The following is a 26736-nucleotide window of genomic DNA, read 5'->3' as shown; positions in this document are numbered from 1 at the left end:
GGCCAGGAACTTGCCTCTGGCCCAAATGCCGCTGGTGTCAAACTTGCAGCTATGCAGATCCTCAGGGAGTGGGGCTCCCTCTTTCCCATGGCCACACCCCCTCTTGCTGGGGCTCAGCCCTATTGGGCTTGGAGACCCCTGGGAGGACAAAGCACTTGAAGCCATGCCCATTTGTCCTGGCCACCTGGCAGAATAAAGGTCATGCCTGCATCCAGCGAGTGCCGCCCAGAGCCACCAGCTGGGCTTGGCTAGAGGGCACTGTGGGCTGCATTTGGCTTGGGGACTGCTAAGCAGACTGGTCTGTTTTGGGGGGTGGGGGGACAGCTGGACTGACGGCCTGTTTAGTACCTCAGGGCCACATCTTCGTGCTGGGCAGGCAGCAGGGGTGTAGAACATTGATGCTGGGTGTGTAGCAGGCAGCCAGGAGATCCCACATCAGCACCCCATTCAGGGGGAACTTCGCAAACTGGCACTCCGTATCCCCGTGGTTGCACACTAATCAAACAAAACCCAAAACTCACCTGCCACCCTAACAGACAGCAGTCTGCCTAACAAGTGAAAAACGTCTGCCTGGTGCATTCTGCTCTCGGAAGATCTCTCCATAGGGGTCATGTGTGCCCTGAGACCCGAGCTCAGAAAGGGGTCTCCACTGGAGGACCTGGGCAGACATGCAAATGAAACTCAATCATGAAGACTGGGCTGCTCTCACGGCCCCAGAAAAAGACTGACTCTTCAGTGCCTCTCATGCCTGGACCTGAATTCCCCTCACCACCACCCCCACCCAACTTTCAGCCAAGTAGATCTACAAGGATCACGGTAACAATAGGCTGCGGGCATTCAAAAGGGCAGCATCTTCCCAGGGATGGACCTCCAAAGTGGCTACACAATCTGCAAGGTCATCAGTTCAAAACCACCAGCAACTTGGGAGAAAGACAGGACTTTCCACTCCCATGAACAGTTTTGGAAACCCACAGGGGGCGCCGTGAGTCACACCATCTCCCGTGGTGAGCAGATCCACAGGGGGTGCCGTGTGCCGGCACCAACTCCATGGTGAGGGGACCCCAAGTTTGGTTTTGGTGTAGAGCTCAGGAGGGGGGAAGGAAGAGGAAGGAGGGCTGTACTTCACTGGGGGCTGCAATCCGAGTCATAAGTCAAAATGTGAATTGTTACAAACCAACTTGCTCTAAACTTTGGCCCAAAAATAAATACAAAAAATAACAAAAAAAACTTTGGCCAAAATCACAACTCATGCACAGCCTTCTTGAGAGTTACAAACACAGTTAGAAAACCCACAAACTCTGGTGTCAGAAGCCTGCCTTCTGCTCATCACCCCTGGGAGCCGAGTCATCGGACCCTGCCTTCCAAATGTGGGTGTCGTCTGAAGACCTGATAGACACCCACCCCTACACCCACTGCATCTCTGCTTGCTGGACAGGAAGCCGCCGCCCGCCCGCCCGCCCCCAGCTTCATGCAGTCCACCCGGTGGCCAGTGGATACGTGCTGGGTGCTACCTACAAGGTCCGCAGTTCAAAAGCACTGCCCACTTATCCGGAGACGAGGCTCTCTGCTCCCGTAAAGAGTTCACCTTAGAAAGGCACAGGGACAGTTCAGCCTGTCCTCCAGGGTCTGTCCTGCCCTATGAGTCTCCCTTGACTCGAGGGCAGTGGGTTGAGTAAGTGATGGCTCAGTTGAAAAGCTTACCTGGATGCTGACCCAGAAGCCTGGGTCAGAGCGGGCGGGCCCTGGGGAAGGGAGGGGAGGCTGGAAGGGCAGGCGTAAGTCTGGTGTGTGTCCCTGAGATACAACACAAAGAGAACAGCAGTCCCACCCCACCCCCACCCCCAAACCACCCTGGGGGGAGCTGGTGGGTGGGTACTACCTGGTGTCGCCCTTGGAACTGCAGCTCCTGAATGGACAGCCCCTGTGTTCACTGCAGGGTTAGGCATCCGGCTATTCACCCCAGCGTCAACAGTTCAAGTCCACTGCCCGGTGCACGGGAGAAAGCAGTGTCTGGCCGCTTCCATACAGATTTACAGTCAGTCCACAGGGCAGTCCCACTCCGTGCTGTCAGAATTGCTGGGTCAGTTGTGAGGTTTATGTCTGACCAAGAGGGGTGCCGGGGCAGAGGAGATGCTGTCTGACCGCTGAGCAGGAGCCGGCTGGTCCAGTGGGAACAGGAAGGGGCTGGCCAGTGCTGCTCGTGTCTGTGTGCCCCTAGCTCTCACCACAATCAGGAATATCGTGGCTTGCACCATGGGCCGGCGTGCTGTGCCGTGAGTACCACTGCCCTGATGCTCCACGTACCGAGGCGGTCAGGTTTCAACACAGCTTCTAAACTCAGGCCCACTCAGACAAAAGGCATGGCCAGCCTTCTTCCACACGGGAGCCAACGGGCGGCTTCCTGGCCACAGCCGAGCGGTGCCAGCCGCACCCAGCTGCAGACCATAGCCCAGACACGGTGGGGGCCAGGCCAGAGAGAAGGCTCTAGAAGTCAGTGGGGGGACATAGGCACAGCAGATGGGTGCAGTCCTCAGCCCCTTAGACTCGTCCCCACCAGGCCGCCATGGGCTGGACTTGTCCCCATCAGGTGATAAGGGACTGGACTTGTCCCCACTGGGTGGCCATGGCCCAAGGACAGACTTGTGGCACCAGGGAGAGTCCCCAGTTGAAGGCAGGGAGGGGACCATCAGGGCTTGTGCAGGAGGACACAGGCTTGGGTAGGCCCCTTGGGGGCAAGCAGGAGGAGGAAGGGGCAAGATTCCCAAGGCACCTGCCCTGGTCACCATGACCTTGTCCTGGTACTCTGAGACCACAGGACACTCTGGAACAATCAGGGACCCAGAGACACCGCCTCTCACTGAGTAGAGCCATGTGGAATGTTCCGGAAGTCTGGCAGCTAGGCCCTCATGAGAGCATGCAGAAGGTCTATTCTCTCTGAGCCCCTGATCAGGAATGAGGGGGCCCCCATGAGATGTTGGGCATGGGGCTGGGGGCCTCCCCTCTCAGTTGGGGTGGCCTCAACAGACCTCAGGCTTAAGCAGCCAAATAGGAGGTCAGCATGGCTTGAGGAGGAGGGCCAGGGCTGAGTCAGCTGGGCTCACAGTGGCCTCAGGACAAACTCCTGGCCACAGTGGAAGCCCCTTGCAGCCCAGCTGACCAGTGCCTTCCTGTGGTCCCCGAGCGGGTCAAAGGAAGGCCCAGTTCGTCGCAGGTAGGAGCACGTGCCCTGTGGGAAGTGGGCTCAGGAAGTGGCCCGGCATCCTGAAACACTGTGTCCCAGGTGCTGAACAGAAAAGTGGTGCGTGCTTTCAGCGTTCACTTGCAGAATAAAAAGTTAACAGCACGAACACCCCCTGACAGAAGGGTTTCCGGGAGGAGACGAGCCAGTCAGGGTGCAGGGTAGCAACGATGAAACATACAACTTTGCTCTAGTTCCTAAATGCTTCCTCCCTACCCCCACCACCACATCATGATCCCAAATCTACCTTACAAATCCGGCTAGACCAGAGGATGTACACTGGTACAGATAAGAACTGGAATCAGGGAATCAGGGCAGATGATCCCTTCAGGACCAGTGGTATGAGTGGAGATAATGGGAGGTGGAAGGAGGGTGGAGTAGAAAGGGGGAGCCGATTATAAGGATCTACATATAACCTCCTCCCTGGGGGACGGATAACAGAAAAGTGGGTGAAGTGAGACGTCAGAGAGTGTAAAAAATTACAAAATAATAATTTATAAATTATCAAGGATTCATAAGGAAGGGGGGGACGGGGAGGGAGGGGGAAAATGAGGAGCTGATGCCAGTGGCTTAAGTGGAGAGCAAATGTTTTGAGAATGATATTGGCACCGAATGTATAAAGAAAGGTGCTTGACACAATGGATGGATGGATGGATTGTGGTAGGAGTTGTATGAGCCCCAGTAAAGTGATTAAAAAAAGAAAAAGTTAGCAGCAGCAGCAGCCACATCTGGAGTAACAACGTGAGTTCTGATCTCACCGCACTGTGCCAGGGGCAGGGCCACCTCCCACATCTCAGTTCTTAGCTGACAGGTGGCAGGGCCTCCTGGGGCGGCTGTGACCGGAGGGAAGGCCTGTGGATTGTGCCAGCACAGGGCCGGCCACAGCGGCTGCTCCGTAGCCGGTTTACTTCTTTAACTGTTTTGTCTCCCTGGGTTTTCCTGTCCTGGGCCTCGCTCATTGCACAGATGTGGCTACAATGGAGCAGGGGGTTCTCGGGGTGCTCAGGGCCTGGGGTGGGGGGTGGGGGGCAGGGGCAGCCTCCTGTTGTTGCCAGGAGCTTCTCTGTATGGAGAGGAAGTCAGGTGACAACCCCCGGGGATGACTTCCCGTTGCCTGTTTCTGGGGCACCCTGGCTGGGGCAAGAGCCCTCACCCAGAGGGGCCCTGGGCTGGCAACCACAGGGTCAGCTGTTCTAAGCTACTGGCTGCTCCCACACATCGTCACAGCTTTGGAACCAACGGGGCCGGTCCTGCCCTGCTCTCCCAGGGTCGTGGGAGCTGGAATGGGCCTGACGGCAGTGCTTGAGGGTTACTGTGAGGGTTGAGTTGTTTCATTAACTCAAAGGTTGGCAGTGAGACCCCACCCTGGTGACTGGGAGGAAAGGCCCCCTTCTCTGAGATGAGGGTCAGTGAGGGCGAGTGGAGCTGTCCTCATAACCAGGTCCCACGATGTGGGGGCTGCCCCCACCACAGGCTTTTTTGGGCAGAAAGAATTCCCAAGGGTTTGAACACGTTTTCTTGCTCTCTCAGAACCTATTTTTCTTCCCCACAGGGGAAAAACCGCCCCTATTCCCATGCTGCCGGGAGTAGCTGCCAGCTCACTGACAGGCACCAGAAGTGCCAGGAGCAGCCCTAGTGGCCCAAGCCGCCCCCTCTCCCCAGGCATGCGGCCCTGAGTGCCCCCACCCACGTCACTGTTTCCAACAAAATGCCAGGCTCATAATGGGCTCTGCCTGGACAGTGAGCAATTTAACCGCCTCCTGAGGCAGCTGCCCGCGCTCATCCGGCTGCACGCAGGCAGTGGCAGGATCCGGCCTGGTCCACGTGTCTCACCTGGTCTTACGGGCCTTCCTAAGTTTTGTTATCGGATCATGAGACCCACTGCTTCTCAGAGCTCAAGTTCCAGGCCCTCTCTCCAGGAGGCCTCCCCTGGCCCCCGTGGTTCTCCCCAGAAGCCCCAGGTCCCCATTTCCCCAGCCCCCAGTGCCTCGTGGGACACCCAGTCTGTGGAGGACTTTACCCGGGACAGCAGCAGGGCCCCGGAGCAGCTGCACCTGCTGGGGAGAGAGACTGCAGCTGGGCCCTCACAATGGTGACCATTGGCACCTTTCCAGAGGCTGCGGAGCCCCCGGTGGCTTTTGTGGCAACGGTAATTGCCGCCTCCCGTATCCTTCGACTTTTCATCGGGGCCAAGAAATCAGGCGCTTGGCGTTCCAATCTCCTTTTCCATTTTTGTCCTTTCAAACCGCCAGAGACCCGCGTGCTGTCCGTTCTCAATCACAGACACTGATTTTCTGGCTCTCTCAGAACCACAAAAGGGGAGGGGGTGAAGGAGCCCTGGGCGAAGACTGAGCCCACCCCTGCACCCCAGTTTCTCAGGGGCCCTGGACACGGGAACCCTGGGCCCAGCCAGGTCTTGCGGTGCTGCTGTGAATCGAGCGCATGCAAAACTCCGCAGGATGTCCATGGGCCGCAGGACGAGGCTGCAGCACCTCCTGCGACCAGGCTGCGCTCGTCGACTCCTCTGAAGCTGGGACTGCCCTCTAATGCACATTGGAGTGCCCTGGTGACTCAGATGGTTGAACATTCTGGCACATCGATGGAAAGGCCAGCGGTTAGAACCCGCCCCCCACCCCCTGAGCTCTGGCAGAAGAAAGGGGCACGGCTGGAAGCCCGGGGAGCAGTTCTGCTCTGCACCATGTGGTGCCTCTGGGAGGCCAGGGGGCCTCCAGCTGTCTGCGGTCATCACGCCCACCCGCAATGCAGAGGGAGACACACAGCCACTCAGAGGCTCAACAACCGGCTCAGACACACAGCTGGGGGTGGGACAGATCCACATCTGCCCCATTACAATGGCTGTTCCAGCCACCCCCCCCCCGACGTGATATTCCATAATTCTGGATGTCATAAGCCTGTGGGAGGTGTTATCTGCTCACAACAGAAGGCTTGGTGGCGGAGTGGTTACGTGTTGGGCTGTGATCCAAACGACCAGCAGTTTGAAGCCGCCCGCCGTTCCTCTGGAGGAAGATGGGACCGACTACTCCGGTAAAGAGTTGCGGTCTCAGACACCCACAGGGTGGCTACACGTCGGCACCCACTGGATGGCAGGGAGTTTGTTTTATGTCTGCCAACAGGGGCCGGTTGAGCTTGAGTTCTGGCCCGAGTACGGGTCCGTTTACAGTTATTCTCATTCTCCTTATTTACGGTAGGTGGGAGGAACGATATGCTACAGCTGAGCAAGGAAAGAAGACGGTCTCTGGAGCGGCCTGGAGAGAGCCTGGCTGAGCACGTTGAGTAGGAAGCCCAGACCTGCTGGAAGCACCTCGCCAGGGGCCCAGGTCCTATGTGCGTAAAGGAGACACAGACCTGCTGGAAGCTCCTCGCCAGGGGGCCCAGGTCCTATGTGCGTAAAGGAGACACAGACCTGCTGGAAGCACCTCGCCAGGGGGCCCAGGTCCTATGTGCGTAAAGGAGACACAGCCCAGCGTAAAGGAGACACTCCCACCAAAGGACCTCTCCTGCACGGGTCTGGCAAGAAGATGGGGAAGGTCCTGATAGGATGTCAGTGTGATCACAAGCAGAGTCCCTGTGGCACCACCCTGCTGTGTACAAACTCCAAGAAGCAGGGGTGTGCGCTCATCTCTGGCCAGAGACGGGGGTAGAGTGTGTCCCCTGGCCCCAGCATCTGGCTTATCCTTGCTGACCTTTGAACTTCTCCTGACACCGAGAGGCACGGTGGGCATGGGAGGGGACAGGCTGCAGGGAGGAGTTGGGGGGAACAGATGGACTAGTATCTTGCAAGGGTTGGACTTTGGGGACTTTTTCCATTTCCAACTTCTTGGGCCTTGGTTGGCACTAATTCTTATAAGAGAAATCATTACCATGGACCCAGAGTGGCACCACCTTTGGCCCGGGCCCACTGTAACCTGGGCATCCTACAGCAAGCTAGCGACAATAATTCAGCCAGTGAGGGCACTACTGAAATTTTACTCTTGATGTAAAGCATGGTTGGGGCGCCTTATTCCCTGTCAGTGTTATTCATGGGCCGTACCGGTCAAGCCCTGCTCATCACAAGTCCAGCGGTTCGGACCCAGCACAAGCTCTGCTGGAGAAGGACAGGAGTGGCCGTCTCAGAACCAGAGGCAGCTGGTTCCACCCTGTCCTGTAGGGCCGCTGTATCGGCATCAACTCTGTGGTGGTGAGGTGGGTTGTTGGTGTTACTGTGTGGCTGACACTGGTTCTCTTTGGGGAGGTGTGACCTGACCTGCTGGCTGGCACGGATGACTTCTTGGGCCTTCCACGGCCAGATGCTCCCCAGCCCTGGTGTTTTAAAACCCAGAAACCGCTTGCTGGTCCCACGGATGGCAGGTTGCTCATGGGCTGCGACCCACAGTGGGTGGGGCTTCCTTGCTTGGAAACCAGGCCCCACCCCAAGTCAGGCAGAGCCCACCAACCCCATTGGCTGGGCTTTGACCCTCTCTGCAGCTGCTAATGGCACAAGGCAGGCAAGGTGGCCCACCTGCCTCATGCCTTCACCAGCTCTGTACCCTTGCGTCTGCCGACATTGGAGAGGGGGGTTGGGAGGGGAGGAGTTGTGTAGAGGGCCAAGGGCAGGGTCGTGCTGCCTGCCCAGAGGATGCTGCCCAGGGTCACTGGCTTCCTCTGTGCCCACTCATCAGTGGTCACTGGTCACCGCTGCGTCCAGCCACAGGCTTCTGTCCCACTCACAGGAAAGAGTGTTGCAGACACAAGGAGGGTCTCAGTGGTGCTTCCCTGTGTGCCCCCAGCCTCGGTTTCCCCACTGTCGCATGAAGGTACTGCATCAGGACCTCCAGAGGGTCCTCCAGCTCCCACTCAGCCCACCTGCTCCCATGCTCCCTGCTCCACCCTCCCTCCAGGCCCACTTCCCCTCTGCAGGGCGCCCCACGCACCCGGCAGCTTCTCTTCTCCCAGGCTGAGCCTGAGCAAGTTCTGGAAGCAAGGGAGACATCATAGGGAACCAGCTTGAAAAACAACGGGATTCCTCCTGGGGTCGCAGCAGGGCCGGCAGATGATGCCACAGGGCAGTATCAGCCTAGCTCCGGGGAGCTGCAGGCCGTGGCTGCTAGGCGGGGCCTGTTGGGGGCACTGAGTCTGTTAATGGTGGAGGGATAATTTGGAAGAGGTTATCAATAATGGCTGCACAGCAACGGCACTGAACCATAGGTGCAGAAGCTGCGGAACCAAGAATGTTTTGTTGTGTATACTTTTGCCACAAGTAAAAAATTACACGGGGGAAGAAAAAGAAGTTCCTCAAACAAACTGGAACCAGAACGACTATCTGACCCGGAATTTCCACTCTTTGTATGTACCCAAAGACTAGACGGCGGAGCCCGGGGCGGGGGCTGCACCCTGCGAGCACTGCCCCTGTACTCTCCAAGCCACCGTGGGGACCACCCAATGACTCGACAGCTGCAGAGCTCAAGTCCTGCTTCTACAGCCAGGGCGGCGGGGAGCCCCTATGGGATAAGCCAATCGCCTTCAAAGACCTCCCTTACCTACAAGGATCAGCCCCGGCAGAGCTCAGGAGTGGTCCCTGGCCGGGGAGAGGGGGCGGGGTGATGGCGAGACTGCGAGCACTGAGGCAGGGCTGAGCCGCCGAGAACGGCCATTGCTGTCACCAAGCTGTAGTCTCCATGGCTTTTGGCCAGGGACCAGCTTAACGATTGCAGGCCTGAGAGCAGAGCTAGACGTCCAGCTGTGAAACCTCCCCGTCTCAGCAAACGGTCTTCCGGCGCCTCCTCCCCGGGACATTTGCACCAAGGACAGACGGACACTTCGTGGGTGGGTGGGTTTGTACCCCAAGAGGAAGTGCGAAGGGGGCTCCGCCTCTGGGTCCCGTTTCCCGAGCGTGCGCACTCCGCGGCCGGCGCACCCCGCCTGCCCACCGCTAGGGGCGCTGCGGGCGGGACTCCGGAAAGAGAAGCGGGGAGCGCGGCCGCCCGGCGTGCTGACGTCATTCACCAGCCGGCGTTCAGGCTTGGTGTCTGGGAAGCGCCCTCAGTGTTTTCACCTCGCGTTCTCCTTCATCCCTGCATCCCCGCCTGTGCTCCCAGACCTGGGGGTACCTTCTGCAGCTGCCACATGGGACTACAGGCTGCTCTACCAGCTCCACACCAGCAGCGGATCTCGTGCAGTCCGTGCAGTGAGGACATGCGGGGCCAGCTTCCCCGGAACCGCCAAAGGCAGCTCTTGCTTCGGGTGGACTCAGGTTTCCACTGGGAGGGCAGCGGGGCCAGTGCCCACCGCTGTTTACACACCTGCTTGGTGGAGAAGGGGAGCACAGCTCCAGACAAGTCTGGCGTCCAGCCACCGAGGGGCATTTCCTGAAGCCTCCGGGTCAGGCCGGCACCCACCTTTCAGCTAGGAACAGGTCCAGCGCCACACAGCCTCCAGGCTACTTGGCTACATCCCCAGCAGCTGCTTCCCTGTCCCTGGAGGCCCCACAGGCCCAGTCCCTGCCCTTCCCTAGGCTGTATCCAGTCCCAGTCCTGCAAGGGTGCCCAGGCTGGGGGTGCTATAATGGTCAATTCAGAGATGGGTAAGTGGAGGCACAGACCTCAGGCTCAAGCTTCCAAGACCCTATTGCTCCCCCTTGTTCTGGGGAAGATGGGTCGAGGCACCCCTGTGGGACTTCCCCAGCCCAGCTACCTCACCATCTCCCCCACCCGATCAAGGATTCGGGGGACCATCACCTCCACGGGGTCTTCACGCTGGTGGGGGTGTCCACCCAACGCAGAACCTGTGACTTTCATGTGACAAGGGAGGAGGCATTGGTCTCTGAGCAGAGCTGCCGTCCCCCTTCCAATCCTAGTATTCCAGGCAAGTAGCCAGGTGGGGTCCTGCAGCCTCCTCCCCCTCCTCCTCCAATGCCGCTGCTGCCGCAGCCACCACCACTCCTCTCTCCCCTCTCCCCGCCCTCTTCAGCTGTGGAAAACTGTGCCTCAGCCCAGAAAAATGTACTTGCTGGAAACCAGCAGCTTGCTGCCAGCTGGCCAATAGAGCGCTGGGCGCACTCGCCCACCTCCAGGCCAAACAAGTGGGCGGGTGGGCGGGCTTGAGACCTGTGCCCCAGGAGAAGTGGGGGCTGAGGAGAAAGGAGGAAAGCACACTAGGAGAGGAAGGCTTCCCCGTGGGCAGGGACACTGGCATGGGGAGGGAGATATGGCAGGAGCCGCCCAGCACTGCCCAGCTGGCTGCAGCAGGTCCCAGCCTTCATGTCAGCTCGCCCCTCCACCGTGACCACCTAGGGACACTTATAACAGTTTCCTCCCTGAGCCAACCCCTCCCCCCCCAGGGAGGGCCCCTGGAAAATAGGTTCTGGAGATGAGACCCCTGTGTGTGTGGTAGGAATGGAGGATTTGCAAGAGTGAGAGGTGGGGGTTCAACCATCCCCTTGCTTGGTCCCAAGAACAGCTGAGGAGATGGAAGCTTAGTGAATGCAGGTCTGCCTCAGGTCGTCCTCATGCCCAGCCTCCAACCTCCCCTGGGCTCCTACCCAGCACCTCAGGCAGTTCCAGGAGCCCACCCCCAACCTACCCCACACTCTCCTGGGACAGGTTGCTGGTACTGGCCCCACCTCTTCCATGGGCCTCCCCAACCCCAAACCACACAGAAGAGCTTTGAGCTGGGCCCCAGGGCCAGAGAAACCCCATAAATACAAACACATTTGCATAAAGGCCCAGAAGCCTGTGCCTGCAGCTTCCAGCCAAGCTACCAGCAGTGGGGGCAGCCAGCCTTGGCTTCGGGGAACACACATGGGGCAGGCTGGGCCATTGCCTGCCATTCGCTGTTTATGAGACAAAAAAAGCAGCCTGGTGGTTAGAACAGCTTGTGTTCTTTTCTTTTTGGGTCTGATGTATATATTTTTTTAAATACCAACACAACACCAGTCCCCCGCAAGCTTCCTCTCTACTGAGCAAGCAGTATGTACAGCCTATTATATATATGTGCATATATATATAATGTATCTCTTCAATAGATTACTACATTCAAGTAATGACACACAGGATTTACAACTTCCCCCGAGGGCGGAGGAGAGGCACATTCACACACGGTTCACAGAAGACGTACCGTACACAGGCAGCAGGCGGGCTGAGCCCCGGGAGGAGCAGCAGCAGAAATCACAACCGCCACACTGTTGCTCATGGTTCAGGGAGGGGAGGAGCAGGTGTGGGGCTGGGGGCACAGCCCGCGCTGCCTGACGGACCAGGCACTGGCTGGACAGGGCTCCCTGGCTAGGGCTGGCCCAGGGTCGTGTCTCAGGGCCTCACTTTTCCAGGAGGCGCTCAAATTTGGGGTTCACGAAGGAGAAGCCGGAGAAGGCCGTCTGATCCATGGAATCGATGAGGTTCTTGTCACTGAACGAGAGCCGTGCCTTCTCACTCAGGAACTCCTGGTCAAAGTTGCTATAGTCTCCGGGCGACTTCTGCAGGCACAGGGCAGGGCCGGGTAAGAGGGACCTCAGCAAAAGCCTTCCCAATAGGCCTGGACATCTGGGGGCTGTCCAGGAACCCGGGTCCTTCCCCAGGGCCAGACCACACAGGTCCTTGTTCAGGAACTACCAGGAGCCTCCAGCTGTCTCTGTGAACAGCTGCTCAGTCTGCCAGGAGGCAAGACTGGGTGATGCCCAGTGGCTACTGTGCCTGATGATCAAATTCTGACGGAACCCAGATTTCCTGGAGCCACAGAGGCTGAGTGGATCCCCTGTAAACACTGCCCTGAAACCCTAACCAAAAACAGCCCCAACGCCTTCCTCTAAAGTCAAACACCAGCTTAGCCTAACTCGTAAGGGTGTCTGCCTTGAGCACTGTGCTCTCTGTGGGTCACGCTGGCAACAGTGACTGAAGGTGAGCTGAGAACCTCGGGGTGCTGAGGTCACTTCGCCAAGGAGCAACCTCAGCAGAGGGGGGCGGGTGCTTAAACATCTCGCCGACTGTGCCTCTGAAACACGAGGGTTAATGTGTGTGCTGCTGTGCACGCTTTCAACAAGCACAGCACTAGACAGACCGCAGACAGCAAGAGAAGCAAAGCCATCTCTACTTATGCCCGAGAGAAGCCCCAACAGACAGACGCTGCTCCCCTAGAGGATGAAGGCATTGCAAGGGGGCCTGGGCCAAGAGGGGGGCTGCCGGAGGCCAGAGCCAGCCTACTACATGCAAGCAGAGCATGGCTTTTACACTTCCGTGGGGCTGGAGGAAGCCGGGAAGCTCAAGTAAGATGGGCTCAGATGAGGCTCAGGTCCCGGCATCCACAGAGAATTGTTAGCCCCCAGCCAGGCCCGCCAGGGACATGCTGCCTGTGCGTGTGGAGACCATTGGGTCTGCAAAGTCTCAAACAGGCACCATCAGGCCTCTCGTAGGAAGAGGTGGGAGACTTCTGGTCCTGAGGACACAACGTGCCTCAAACAGACCCTCGGATCAAACTGCTTTTGTTTACGAGGAGGGGAGTTCTAAAAGTGAGATTTATTTCACTTATTGAGAACACAGAACATGGGCCAACGTAACAGTTCCTCCCCATACAACGGTGATGGTCTAGGAGCCGTGGGACTCTCTCTCCCACCTTCTCCGAGCTATATCCCCCCCTCAAAGCTGTCCGTCTGAGCCCACAGCAGGAGCTCTGTTTCAAAGGACTCAATTAGACAATCGGACATAAAAACCTTTTAAATCCAGATTCCTAGCTTCTTTGGAAAACTGGTGGAGCAGAGTCAACCTCAGCCCACGTCCTCTCCTGTCGAGCTCCGGTGCAGCTCGCTGGAGCCCCGCCCCCCTTCACAAACACGTTCCCTCCCTGTGGCCCACTGCTGCTCCTGCTTCCATCTGCCTGGCTTTCTCGGTGACGGACTGCTTCCAGCCACAGGGAGAGGCAGTGTGTTTCTCTGACAGCCAGCCAGCGGGCCTACTCCACACCTGAGCTCTGACTGCTCAGTCTGGGTGGCACCTGAGCTTGGGTCTTTGGAGTCTCAGAACACCAGTGTGGGCACATCTCAGAGGTGCCCAGTGGGAACGGCCCGTCCAGGTGGGAGGGGAAGCAGAGCAGAGGCAGGGCGGCAGGGCTGCGGTCAACAGGAGCCGCCAAGGAAAGGCCAGAGGCCCAGCATCTCTGCATCCTGGCACAGCCTTGCTTGTCCCTGAGCAGAATCTTCAGGTTCTGCACACCACCCTCCCCTGCCTGGCCTGATCTCACCAGCCCTGCCTGTGCCCCACTTCTCCTGAGGGCCCCTCATCCCCCACCCCATTCTCTAGACCCTGACCTCTTGTTGACAGACCCTCCCAAAGGCAAATGATCATGCGTGGCCCCTGACACGGCTCGTTCCTGCAGGCTCCTATCACAAGCTATCAGCAGTGTGTGAGTGTGCCCTCTGACTCTGGAGCTCTGCCCTCCACAGGGCTCAGTCCACCTTCACTGCACAGAGGACCAGATGGAAAGAGTGCACAAAGACCCTAACTCCAGTTCCCAAAGCAGAGCCCCCAGCGCCCGGTCCCCAGCGGCTGTGGGAGGGAGGAGAGAAGGTGGGGCACAGGGCAGAGGCAGTGGCTGAACACTAGGGAGGCTGGGGGTGCTGGCTGGCTGCAGGCAGGGCAAGGGGAGTCAGGGTAACAGGTGAAGCGGCACCCATCCCAGCCGACAATGCAGCCTGCCCGCCCGTCCACCCACTGGGGGCTTACATACATACCACTTTGGGCTTGAAGGGTGGCGCCACCTCCCGCTTCTCCAGCAGGGTCCAGTTGATGGTCTTGAAGAAGGGGTGGGTTTTGATGTTCCCGGTCACCCCCAGCCTCTTGGACGGCTCCCGCTCAAACAGCTGCAACGAGCAGGGCCTGGTTAGCACCCAGGGGCCCTGGGAAACTGCCGCCCCAGCAAACCCCCAACAGGCCCCTGAGGGTTTGTTTGCCCAGACGGGTCCAGCCCACCCAGCAGCACGGCCTGGGCTCTTTGGTGGGCTGCACCCCAAGTTCCTCGGGGCCCAGGGTCCTGAGGGGCAGCTGGGACTTATGAGCAAAAGCAGGGGCTGCTGATTGAGTGTGGCGTCCTGCTTGGCACAGAGCGGCGTGACAGCCACTCTACAGACAGCCCCTCTGCGAGGGAGGCTGCTTCTCTGACCAGCCCCTTTGTCGACGGACGGGGAGACAGACCCTGAGAGAGGTCGCATAACCTGGGCCAGGCCCTGAGGAGTCACGGGCAGAGCCAGGGTCTGCCACGCATGGCTGACTCCTGCTCTCCTCCCCGAGGCCCAAGCGTCGGGTCTGCTTGTGGCCTGGTGTGGCACGGCGGCAGTGGCCAGGCCCACCTTCTCCAGGATGTCCTTGGCCTCCTTGGTGATCCAGCGGGGGTAGTGTGGCGTGTCCACGCGGATGGACTCAAAGAGCTCGTCTTCGTCGTCGCCGTGGAAGGGTGACTGTCCGATGAGCATCTCGTAGAGGAGGACCCCGAAGGACCACCAGTCCACGGAGAAGGAGTACTTGAGGCCCTGCAGGATCTGGGTGGGGGAGGCAGGTTAGCAGAGCAGCCCTCTGGCTGAGTGGACCAGGGGCCCGCAGGGGCCCCGCTCACCTCGGGGGCGATGTAGTCGGGGGTCCCGCAGAAGGTGCTGGCCTTCCCCTCCCCCAACACGTTCTCCTTGCACATCCCGAAGTCGGCAATCTTGATGTGGCCATCCCGGTCCAGCATCACGTTGTCCAGCTTGAGGTCCCTGAAGGGAGAGGACGGTCACAAGGGGCTCCCCACCCGAGCACTCATGTCCAACTCAGATCTGCAGGCCAGACTCCCACCCCCCCATGAAAGGGTGCAGGCCAGGTGGTGCCAGCCCATGGCTGGGACAGGGCACCTCACTCAGCCACGTCTCCCAGGTGACCAGGGGCAGAGAGGCCACAGGCTCAAATCCACCCCCACCCCACAGAGTAAAACGACCTCTTGTTTTGTTTCAGGCTGAAGCAACCAGCCCTTTTCTCCCTCCAGGTAGGAGGCCAGAGCCTGGGTTTAGGGAGCTCACCCAGTGGGGACATGCAGGATGGAGGTGCACCTGGCCTGAGGCATTGTGCCCCAATTGCCCACACACACACAGAAGTTGGGCACTGACTAGGGAGACCCGAGAAGACAACGTGCCTGAATTCAGAGGACAGTGAGAGGGCTAGAAGCACCACAGGTGGACAGAGGACAGACAGATGTCTTGGAAGAAGCACAGCCAGAGCGCCCCTTAGAGGCCAGGAGAGGGGTTCTGCCTTGTACAGAGATCAGCCCCTGGAGAAGGGCTGAAACCCGCAACGTCCATGCTGTCTGGTTCCATCATACGGAGGGAGGACACACAGAGAGGAGGCTCTCTGCTCGGCGTGAGCATGCACCTATCCTGAAGGCCCTCGCCCTCAGAGACGGCTCCTGCGAGATCTTCCTGGGGCTCTGTCCCCCTGCTTCCTCTGAAAGCATTCTGCTGGGCTTTATAAAGCAAACTCGTCTCTCCATTCATAAACAGTGGCCTGTGAGCATTTGCTTTCCCCGCACATGCGGGCGCTCCCCGTTCCCCACCAGCCTCCAGCTGGTTCCCACTTATTCCCAGTCTTCTCGTTGCTGGCTTTGGTCAGATGCCGCCTTCCCGGGATCACAGGGCCCACTGTGCCGAGAAACACTGGTGTGGCTAGAAGGTGGCTGGGGAGCATCTCCGGTGCTGGGAAAAGTCCTAGTGGCCCCTCTCTCACCAGAAGGCCTGGCCCCTTCTGAAGCTGATCATCCTGCACCTTCACTCACGCATGCTGAGAAAGACTGTCAGTCGAATGGAGTCTCGCTCGGTGGGGGTGGGCAGCTGTGGAAGTGGGGCAGCATCTAGGCCTCCTGGTCTCGGGTAGGCGGCGGTGGTGGTTCCTGTGGACCCCTAGTCCTCTGGACTTACAGCTTCTCCACATTGTTTCTCTTCATCCTCCCATGCTCCGGAAGGGCAGCATGAGAACAACAGTGGCTCCTCAGGAGGCCGCTCCCAGGTTCCTGAGAGTCTCTAGAGGAGGACGTGAAGCGTCCTCTCGATGAGCTTGTTCTGACAAGTGACTGGGATGTCCTCGAGGCCATGACCCTTAGTCTCCAGGCCAGTGGCTCTGCCCCTTGTGACTGTGCCCTCTGCATACCCCATACGCCACATTCACGTGCGCACACAGAGGCCGTGCCCTTTGACCCCCCCTTTTAATTAGCATACCCGACTGCTTATGCATCCAAAGGGCTGTGAGTCACTGCTGGGTGACAGCCAACTGCCACGTCTTTTTCCCTTGGAGCAGGTGATGAGTCCAACCATCAGCCCTCGGCTGGCAGCCGGTGCTAAACTCTGGCTCCACCAGGGCTCCGTCCTGCCGTGGTTCCGCTCTCCTGCCCATCTCTCAGTGCCTGTTGGCTTGCCCTGCTCCAGAAGCAAGCACCCTGGTGGCACAGTGGAGCTACTAACAGCAAGGGCCGTGGTTAAAGACCACCCACCACGCCAAGGAGGAAGATGGGACTTTCTGCCTCGCTCTATCCAGCTGGTGCTTCTCCTTCCCCCCTCTCTCGCCTCCCTGGTAACCATCAGAGAATGGCTTCTCCTAGTGTGTGAACTCGTGGCCCGTGTTTGATGGGTGTCATTCAGCACACATTCCTGCTCCGGATTCACCCACGCTGGTGGTCAAGGGAGACTGCGTCTCCATGGCTGTTCACTGCTACGCCGTGCCCCCGTGAGGATGCCCCATGCTCGCCTCACTCAGCCTGCTGAGGGGCAGAGGGGTTGGCTCCTCCTGGTTGCCCCTGGGAGCCCAGGGCGGCATGCATGCACATCTCTGCACCTCCAGCTCCATGAGGAGGTGCCGGGCGATGTCTCCATGCTGCGGCGGCAGCGTGGGTGAGTGTCTGGGTCTGGGTCTACGGAGCCCCGCCAGCATACAGTTCTTCAATGTTGTTTAATCCATCGGACCCCACCTTACCCCCTTGACACCTACTTCTGAAAAATGGGTTCTCGAGTGAGTAATGAGCAGTCATGTCCATAAGAGTAAGAACTAAGTAGGATGGAGCAGAGGTCGCCAGACCCTTCCTTCTCCATCCTCAGGCCCCAAGCCCTCCTCAGCAGGATCCTACACCCGGACAAGCAGATCCCAGTGGGGGTCTCGCCTCAGCCTTTACATTTCCATCCCAACGTTGGACACACACTGCCCGCCACCGTGCACCAGGACCCAGCTCCGCCTCAACCTCTCGAGCAGATGTGCTGCGGCACCTCACAGCTGGATGGGGCAGTCATCTAGGAACCAATCACCACCGGTGGCCATTTAGATGACCCGGCTGGGCTGGAGAGAAGGGCTCCCTGGTGCCAAGAAGTGGACAGTGAACATTGGACCAAAGACAGAGAAATCCTGGTCCAAAGAGGGGAAAGGCAGAATTCTGCATTTTCAGAGACTCCAGACTTCTGAGTCCGGAAGACCAGGTCAACCTTTAGACATCCCACCCCAAATCTCTCCTGGAGCCTTCTTGAAACGAAGCAGCCTTTCAGCGTCCCCAGTGCACACTCTGCCGTGGACACCATGCCCCTGGAGAAAGCCCTCCACGGGTCAAACTGACAAAGCAGCTCCAGGCTTAGCCCGGAGCCCGCCCAGGCAGCGACCATGGCATGCAGGGAACAAAAGAGAAGCAGCGTGGAGGAGACTGCGTAACTTACAGATATGAGCACTGCACTGGCGGTGCAAGTGGGGAAGAATAGAAATGCTTAAAATTAAGAGAAGACTGCTTGGTTCAAAGGGCAGATGCTACAGTGGTCAGTGCTGCCCGCCCTGCCCCAGCCGCCCGAGAGCCCCCCCTCTGCAGCTGTGCAGGCATGTCCACACCGGATGGGAATTTGGGGGGATGGCCCGTGCACACTGCCTCCACGCAAGGCCCAGCTGGGAGCATTCAGAGCGAGCCCGCACCTGTAAATGATTCCTTTGCTGTGTAGAAACTGCAGCCCACAGAGGATCTCGGCTGCATAGAACCTGGGGGGAGAGAGAGTGAGCGTTCCAGGGCTTCTGTGGGCCAGTGCAGTCTGCCCGTGTCCTCAACCACCCCAGGGGCAGAAGACGCTGCACAGAAGTGGCTGGGGCCCGAGCAGGCTCATCCCAGGTCAAGCAAGTGGGGGCGGCAGCCGAGGTGCGAAAGAAAATGCTTAGGGAACCACTCCCAAGGAGTCGGCTCTCTCCTCTATCATGGGTGTCCACATTCAGGGATCACCCACACGCTCACACATGCATAAGCGCACACACACTCCAGCACTTACACCTCCATGCACACATGCTCACACACTCATGTGAAACACGCATACTCGCGCACACACATGTATGTGCACACACTAGCACAGTCGCACATCTGCATGCACACATTCACGCATTTACACCTGCACACACATACTTAACGCATTCACACATATACATGCATACGTTCACACACCCCATACGTACATATGCACACACGCTCACACTCACATGTGCACATGCAGATGCTCATGCACTCACACGTGAGCACTCACGTGAACACACACGCATGCAGACGCTCACACTCACACATCTGTATGCACACACATGCACTCACACATCTGCATGCTCCCACGTTCATGCACTCACATGTGCTCATGCACTTACACATCTGCACACGCAGATGCTCACACTCATACATGCTCAAACATGTACACACACATACACATACTCATGCACTCATATGTGCGCACGCACACACATTACACTTGCGCGCACACACGCTCATGCACTCACACATGTGCATGCGCACACGGGCTCACACATGTCCATGCACAAATACTCATGCACCCATGCATATGCATATGCACACACTCACGCACACTATCTCACACACATGTGCACAGTCACACGCGCACACACTCATTCACTCACTGGTGAGGGTAGGTCTCCGGTGGGGAAGCCTGATCATCACACAGGCTGCTCTGACTCCAGGTCAAGGATGGGATAGGGTCTGGCCTGCCTTGCACGTGGTGGTCCCAGGGTACCCCTAAACTCCCACCCTGGCTCCAGTGCAGGCTGGCTTCTCATGGACAGGGTGTGGGGCAGACAGGAGGCAGTGTGATAGTGGCGGAGCCCTGTGCCTCTGCCTGGGGTCTCACGTACGTGGCGCGGTAGAGCTCGAAGCGGCCTTTGTCCTGGATGTGGTACATCAGGTCCCCCCCGTTGAGGAACTCCATCACGAAAAACAGGTGGTCCTGTGGTGGGGGGAGGCACGGGGGTGGGCAGGACGCTCCTCCGGGGGAGACAGGCCTAGGTTGAGGGGACCACCCTGAGGGGCATGGACATGAGGGGGAGACTTTGCCCTGCTCCCAGGGGAGGGGTGTCGGCAGCGGGGCTGGGGAGGGTGGGCACCTTGGTCTGGAAGGTGCAGTAGAGGTGGGTGAGGAAGGGGTTCTCCCAAGCCAGCGCCAGCACGCGCTTCTCCACCATGGTGCACTCCACGTCATCGTCGATGAGCACCACGTCCTTCTTGAGGGCCTTGATGGCGAAGAACGCCCCTTTGCCCTTCAGCTCCGCCAGCAGCACCTGCCAGGGGTGGGGGGTGGGGCTGAGGGCCAGCCCAAAGGTGGGGGGGGGAGATCCCAGCTGCAGACCCCCAGCCCACGATCAGGGCTCACCTTCCCAAAGCTGCCTTTGCCCAGGACCTTGTGGAAGGTGAAGTTCTGGACGGTGCACCTGGTGCTGCCCTCCCAGATCTTGCCGTAGGTCCCGTTATCTGCCCACGAGATGCAGCTCAGGCCCAGGCCTCGGTCTGGACCCTGCTTCTTCCCAGCCCTCGGCACAGAGGTGGGCTGGGGCAAGGGACCTTCTCCCCACGCGACTGCCCCTGCCCCGGTCACATTGGGTAGTGGGAGGAGGCTGGCGTAAGGGGTGCTTTACCTAAGGTATCATCTCCAGAGACTCCAGACTTCTTCTCGAAACTCTGGTAGACCCCCACAGAGTCTAAGGACCCCGAATCTGACTTGCGCGAGGACCTCTGGGGAGAGGGCAGAGGTCCGGCGTTACACCCAGCAGAGCCCCAAGCCTCACCCGACCCGCAGTGCCCGCGGAGTATGGAGAGCCAAAGCCCGGACTCTTTGGTAGTGCCCACAGACATGCCCATGGACCCGCAGTGGCCTGGGAGGCAAGCATTTGAGCCCAAGCCTCATAAGCTGACTCCCACCCACTCCCACGACTAACTCGATAGACCTGCATTTGTGTTACTGCTGATGGGGTCTAGAGCCTGACTTTACAGTTGTGTAGCAATCTTCAAGCCCTACCCACACCCAAGCACAAATGAGTGTACAAACACACAGTGCACTCATATACACTCAATTCACAGGCATTCACACACACACACCCATTCACACACACTCACATGCACGCACACGCATACACTTAACTCAGTCGCGTGCACACACACACATTCACTCACACACCCATGTACTCGCACACTCAAACATGTGCGCACATGCATACACTCAACTCACAGGCGCGCACACACACAAACACCCATTCACTCACACATGCACACTCAAACACTCAACTCAAGGCATGCAAACACCCATTCACACGCTCACACTCGTCACATGCACAAACATGCGTGCACTCAAATACACTCACTCAACTTGCAGGCATACACTCACACATGCACCCTCATATCATACATGCACATTCTCTCGACACTCATACACACTCAATTCCCACACCCACCCACTCAACTCTCGCACTCGAGCACACATGTGCGCGCGCACCCACATACACACACTCACTCGTCCTGTATGTCAAAGACTTCATGTAATTAACTGAGGCCCCTGAGTGCCCCTCCCACTCCTGTGAGCCTAGCTTGGGTGACTGATTCTCATGAGGACAAGCCCCTTTCCCTCTGCCGTCTGCCTCATTCTTGACTCGGGACCTTCCCAAAGGGTGGGCACGCTCCGCTCCACGGGAGGTCTTGAGTCGGCCCTGCCCACCTGGCTGACTTGGTTGAGGGCCTCTGCCAGCAGCTTCTGGTTGATGCCACAGAGGTTGGCAACCTTCTTCTGACACTTGTGGTGCACGTTCATGCCGCAGTCTGCAGAGAGGGGGCAGGGCATCAGGGCGGGTGGAGGGGGAGACGGAGAAGCCAGGGCTCTGGTGGGGTCTGCAGGGTCTCATGTCTTGAGGACAGATGCGTCTGAAGGCATCAAGTGTTGAGTAGAAGATTTGGGCTCTGACTGGAAGCCCTTCAGAGAAGGTATGGGCGAAGCAGCGGAGACCCTCCCATCTTATGGGCACAGTGGGCAGGCCAGGGCCCTGGGCGAACACTCCCTGCACCTCACAGGGGCCGGCCAGGCCCTCTGTACACCTTCGGTTGACACCTGAGGAGACCGAGGCTCAAAGGCATCAGGCCACCCGTCCCCATCCAGTGGTCATGTGAGAGGCTCCTGGCCTTCCCCACGAGACCAGCGCTCTTTGGGCAGCAGCAGTTAGCTCAGCACTCGTGTCGTGGGCGGCTAGACGTCTGAGAGGTCTGGGTGAGCGGGGGCCCACGGCACCCTCCCCCACCGCCGAGTCCAGCCCCAGGGTCACACACCTGCACATTTTAAGCCCTGCTTCACCAGCCCCCAGAGCAGACTGCCACAGTGGTCACAGAAGGTGGGGCTCATGTAGTTGTACACCCTGAACCGATGCGGCATGTCGATGTTGAAGCGCTCTTTCTGGAACTGGGGTGGAGAGGTCACAGGGCAGGGGTCACATCCCAGCTCTGGTTCTAACCTTTCCCCCAACCCCACGGGCAGATACCCAAGGATGTCCCAAGAGCTGGGGCCCAGATGTCCCAAGAGCCCAGGCAAGAAGCAAGGAGGGCAGGAGACACGGGAAAGGAGGGTGAGCCCCCCAGGGAAGGCGGGGGGAGTCCCAACCCCTCCCAGCTCCGCAGGCCCGGCCTTACCATGGTGTCCCGGCTGTTGGCCGCGGTGCCAGTGCACCGGCCGATGATCTTGTCGATGCATTTCTTGTGGATGGCAGCGTTGCATTCTTGAGGGCGGCGGGTGGCAGGGAGGGGGCAGAGCCTATGAGCTGGCGCCTGCTGGCTCTATGCAGCCCTCAGCACAAAGCCACCCTTCTCCTCGGCCGCCCACACCCTCACCCTCACCCTCAGAAGCCCTGGGCCACAGTGGGTCCTCTGCCTGCTGGTTCTGGCAGGAGGGGGCTGGGGAGATGGCCAGGCTAAAGGGTGGGTCTCAGGGATCGGGAGGGCTCAGGCCTCTTGATGGATAGGTGGGAGACCAAAAGCAAGGGGGAGGAGGTTGCTGGAGAGACCCTTCATCCAGGGCAGGCTCTCCGCCCGAGAATACACACACACACAGCCTGCTTTCCGGCCCACCTGCCTCACACTCGTGTGTGCCCTGCCGGGCACGGAAAAGACAGGCTTTACACACACTTTGCCTCGTTTTGAGCTTCATACCACTCTTGCTACCCAAGGCACTGAGCTGTGAGTAAGGCCACGCAGGCAGGAAGCATCGGAGCTGTGTTTCCACGTGGTGCCCCATGGGCACCACCCCGAGAAAGGTAGCTTCCCTGTGGTCTGGAGGCAAACACGTAGGAGCGTGTGGTAAATGCCTAATCTTTAGCTCAGCTGGCTGTAAGGGAAGCGGCCAATTTCCATGGTGAAAATACACCATCGTAGCCAATTTCAGGCTGCCTGTGAAACAATGTCACTAATGTAACAATGAGCAGCAAGAAGAGATACAGAGAGTTCAGATCCAGCTGGCTCCTGTCTGCAAGAAGTCCTAGTGATGCTGTGGGTTAGGCACGGGCCTGCCAACTGCAGGGTTGGCTGTTCAAACCCACCAGCCACTCCTTGTCTGCTATGGGAAATGACTTATGAAATGAGTTAACGAGGAAATGATTTGTGGAAACGAGGCTGTCCACTGCGGAAATGATTTACGGGCTCAGAAACCCTAGGCAGGGTCCCTACGAGTCAGAACCAGGCCCGAATATAAACCATGGGGTGTGGGGGAGGCACACTTACGCCTGCACTTGTAGCCTTGCTTGTTGAGACCCCTGAAAAGTAAATCCCAGAGGGCAGATGAGTGGGGAGGCCACGGAGGAACCTTCCCTGGCTCTGGGCCGCCCTCACCCCCTCCAACAGGTGCAGCTAGGCCTCACCAGACAAATTCCTTGCACACGGAACAGAAGGTGGGCTGGCCAAAGAAGGTGGCGATGAACTCGTGGTTCTTGATGTAGTGGATCTTGGCCTGTTTGATGGCCCCACGGCGGTTCATGGTGGGGAAGTTGGCCTCGTCCTCACCCCGAAGTGACTGCTTGCAATCTGGGGGGACCCAGTTGGGGGCAAAGTGAGCCCCAGCTCCTGGGAAGGAGGGCCCTGATTTGGACCTCTGATCCAGGCAGGGTGGGCCTGGAGGCCCCAGCCTAAGGGGGAAGCGTCTTACCGCTGTCTTCCAGGAAATACTGCACTGACATCAACACCTTGGCTTGGGGCTGAAGGTCCAGCTGTGGGGGTGAGGAGGGGACAGGAGGGTTAGGGGAGCCAGGCAAGATTTAGAACCCACCCCCATGCTTGGTCCCTGAGGCCAAGCCAGGCCTGGCAGCCTGGCTGGACACCTGGCTGCCCAGTGTGCACAGGGCCCCGCCCCGGAGTCCTGCCCACACCCTTTAGCCAGGGGTATTATTACATTTAGGGAAGTGAAAGGCTCTAGCCTACACCCAGTGGGGCCCTCGGCCAGGGAGCAGAGTGGGGAGGGAAAGTCCCTAAAGTCCCCACCCCTGCGCCTGCTTCCCCTCCATGGGGCCCTTGGAATGGCAGCATGCTGCTCCCATGTACATGTGTGTACACACACACACACACACACACCCCGTGCTGAAAAGCTGGCCTTTCCCGTGAAGCCCTCCGCGACTAACCCCCCTGCCCTGCACCTCCGCCTCCTCACAGACCGGGGGAGGCTGAAGGCAGACAGGATTAAGCCTCAATGCTCCCCCCCTAGCCCCAGGCCTGGTGGCTGAAACACTCCCCTGGGGGTGTGAACAGGAGGCCCAGTAAGGAGCCCCTGGCGGCCCTGCCCAGGTGGTCAGGGTGGGCACGGTCCTGTGTCAGCGCCTCTCGGTAGAGGCTGGTCAGACCACAGATGGTTATAGGGCCTTTTCCTATTGAGGTGCCAGGGCTGCAGAGACCCACACAGAGCCCAAGGGGAGCGCTGCCAGCACAGGGGGCACTCCCTGCCACTCACATACACGTACATGCACGTCCAGTGCTCTCACCCAAAACTCGGCCCTGCCGCTGTTCTTCTTGCAGCGCTCAGCCAGCACGGACACGCCCACAGTCACTTCGGAGAGTGGGTCCTCGGCTGCCCGCATCAGCACGATCTGGATGACGCGGCCCTCGTAGATGTGGGCGTCGAAAGACGACTTCCACTCGGGGTACATGGTTGGCTTCTTCTGCACCAGTGTCTTCCCGCGCTCTGCAAAGGGCAGACATGTTGGGGGTGGTGGTGAGGGGTCCTCAGGCTCAGACACACAGCACCGGCCCAATCAGAACTGCTCTCCCTCCTGAAGGGCCCTGATGTCACCATCGAGGGCCGCCCCCACGCCCACCAGATCCTCAGGACCACTGGCTGGCTTCCCCGGCCTGGCGAGCCTGGACCCTGCCCCTGGGCTGCCTGCAGCTCCCCTAGGCAGATGGTAGACCCAAACTCATCCCTCAGGTCAAAGTCAAGTCACAAGGTTCCAGGAGGGAGGCCCACTCACTGCCCAGACCCACCACCTACGGTCAGGGGGGCTCTGCAGGGAGGGAAGCTCTGCCGAGACTCGAGGGAGGGAGAGACTTTACCTGGTGAGGACACTCCAGACTGACCCCCAGCGGGGGGCAGGCGCCACCTGTGCCTTCCTCGCCACAGGACTCACTGCCTGGTAACAGAGCCACCCTCCACCCTACCTATGAGCCCGTGTCCTGTGAGGGCACAGCCAAGCCTGGCCTGGAGCACAGCCAGGTGTCCCACGTCCACCACAGACGGACAGAAGACATAGCAGGGAACCAGCCAGCTTTGGGGGCCCAGGAGGGGCTCAGTGGGCTCTGATTTTGTGTGCACAGCTGGTTGGAGGAGGAGGAGGACAAGGGAACAAGGCAAGCCCGTCCGGCCACCGGGCCTCAGCATCCAGCCCCGGCCACCCCCATGCGGCGTACCTGTGCTTAGTGCCTCCTTCATCTTGACGGCACAGAAGGGCTGGCCAGCCTCGTCCTCCTCCTGTGCAGGGCCCAGCTCGTAGGAGTTGAAGGTGATGCGTAGGAAGGGCGCCATGGCGGGCCCTGCAGAGAGCATGGGTGAGGCAGGGTAGCCCGGGGGGCTCCGCTGCCCTGTGGCCCAGCCCACGTGATGCTGAAGCGCACTGGACCTAGAAGCCAGTGTTAGAGGCTGAGCTTTGATCTAAGTCTGGACGGGTGGCCGCCCTGGCACAAATGGACGACGTGGGGACCGCAGGCAATAGCTGCCCTGGGATGGTCGGCCCATGCCATGCTCCCCTAGCCCAGGGCACCCCCCTTCATGCCTCTCTGAAACCTAACTGAGTCTGCGGCACCTGCTGCCACAAGTCACTCCCCAGGATCACCCAGGGCCTCCCTCAGCACCCAACTGCTGGGCACCTACTGCCTCCAGGTCCCTAGTATGTGCTGTGCCCCAGCACCCCCACAGCAGTAGCAGCTGGGGAAGGAGGGCAGAGAGCAAGGGCCCTCGGCCCATGCAGGCCCAGAGCTTCCTGGCTCTCAGAGTGGACTTCCTGCTGGTCATCAGCCTGGCAGTCATGCAGTCCCTCCTTCTAACAGGGAAACCAGGAGACGGGTCACCTGCGGCCAGGGCAGCACCCAGGGTTCCCCTGAACCAGCCCCACACCTTGGAGCTAGGCCCCCCATAACCTCCTGGGAGGAGCCCCCCGCCTTTCAAATGGTTCTTTCTCCAAATATAAAATTAAATGACACGACTGTCACACTGAACATACACTTGAAACTCCTAGGCTCCCCCACGCTAAAGCGGACCTGTGGACAATGCCATGGCAATTTGTTTTAAATTATTGAACGTGCTCACAGCCAGCAATGGAAGCAATTTACTGCACCCTCGCCCCCAAGGGGTGCCTGAGCACGTGCCCTAGTCACCATGCCCTAGATATGTCTCTGCCCCTGCTCGGCACCCCATCTCCAGTGAACACCCCCACAGGAGGCAGCCACAGGCCTCAGACTGCTGCTCCTGGAGGGGCCTCACGTGCCTGGGCCGGCATGCAGGTGCACATAAAGTGAGTTTTGGAACGTCTGTGGAAAACATCACAGGATTTTGACTTTCTTCCCCACCAACCTTCTCAAGCCCCCTCCACCTTGAACACGGGTCTGCACGCAGGAGTGAACTCAGGGTGGCAGGCACTCCACCAACACATACATACAGCCATCCATCGAGTCCTGATGGCCTCACAGGACTCACTGACCACAGC

The 26736-nt window shown here is 59.0% G+C and overlaps 1 protein-coding gene across 1 annotated transcript in view; it reads right to left on the bottom strand.

Moving 5' to 3' along the window:
- Window positions 1-11118: 11118 nt before the first annotated feature.
- PRKCD (protein kinase C delta) overlaps window positions 11119-26736 on the bottom strand; it is a 28265-nt gene continuing 12647 nt past the window's right edge. Inside the window, exons 2-18 of the mRNA XM_075547521.1 lie at window positions 25445-25567; window positions 24523-24722; window positions 23697-23757; window positions 23413-23575; window positions 23276-23307; window positions 22193-22278; window positions 21836-21965; window positions 21234-21334; window positions 20161-20257; window positions 19899-19996; window positions 19633-19806; window positions 19384-19475; window positions 18181-18243; window positions 14831-14969; window positions 14568-14756; window positions 13953-14081; window positions 11119-11705 (exon numbers count right to left, since the gene is read on the bottom strand). Coding sequence (XP_075403636.1) covers window positions 11547-11705; window positions 13953-14081; window positions 14568-14756; window positions 14831-14969; window positions 18181-18243; window positions 19384-19475; window positions 19633-19806; window positions 19899-19996; window positions 20161-20257; window positions 21234-21334; window positions 21836-21965; window positions 22193-22278; window positions 23276-23307; window positions 23413-23575; window positions 23697-23757; window positions 24523-24722; window positions 25445-25559 — 2028 coding nt within the window. The 5' untranslated portion in view covers window positions 25560-25567 and the 3' untranslated portion in view covers window positions 11119-11546. The remainder of the gene's footprint in view (window positions 11706-13952; window positions 14082-14567; window positions 14757-14830; window positions 14970-18180; window positions 18244-19383; window positions 19476-19632; window positions 19807-19898; window positions 19997-20160; window positions 20258-21233; window positions 21335-21835; window positions 21966-22192; window positions 22279-23275; window positions 23308-23412; window positions 23576-23696; window positions 23758-24522; window positions 24723-25444; window positions 25568-26736) is intronic.

This window comes from Tenrec ecaudatus, chromosome 4 (genome assembly GCF_050624435.1).
Source record: "Tenrec ecaudatus isolate mTenEca1 chromosome 4, mTenEca1.hap1, whole genome shotgun sequence".
Classification (NCBI taxonomy): Eukaryota; Metazoa; Chordata; class Mammalia; order Afrosoricida; family Tenrecidae; genus Tenrec; species Tenrec ecaudatus.
This window is presented reverse-complemented; position numbering and strand designations above follow the sequence as displayed.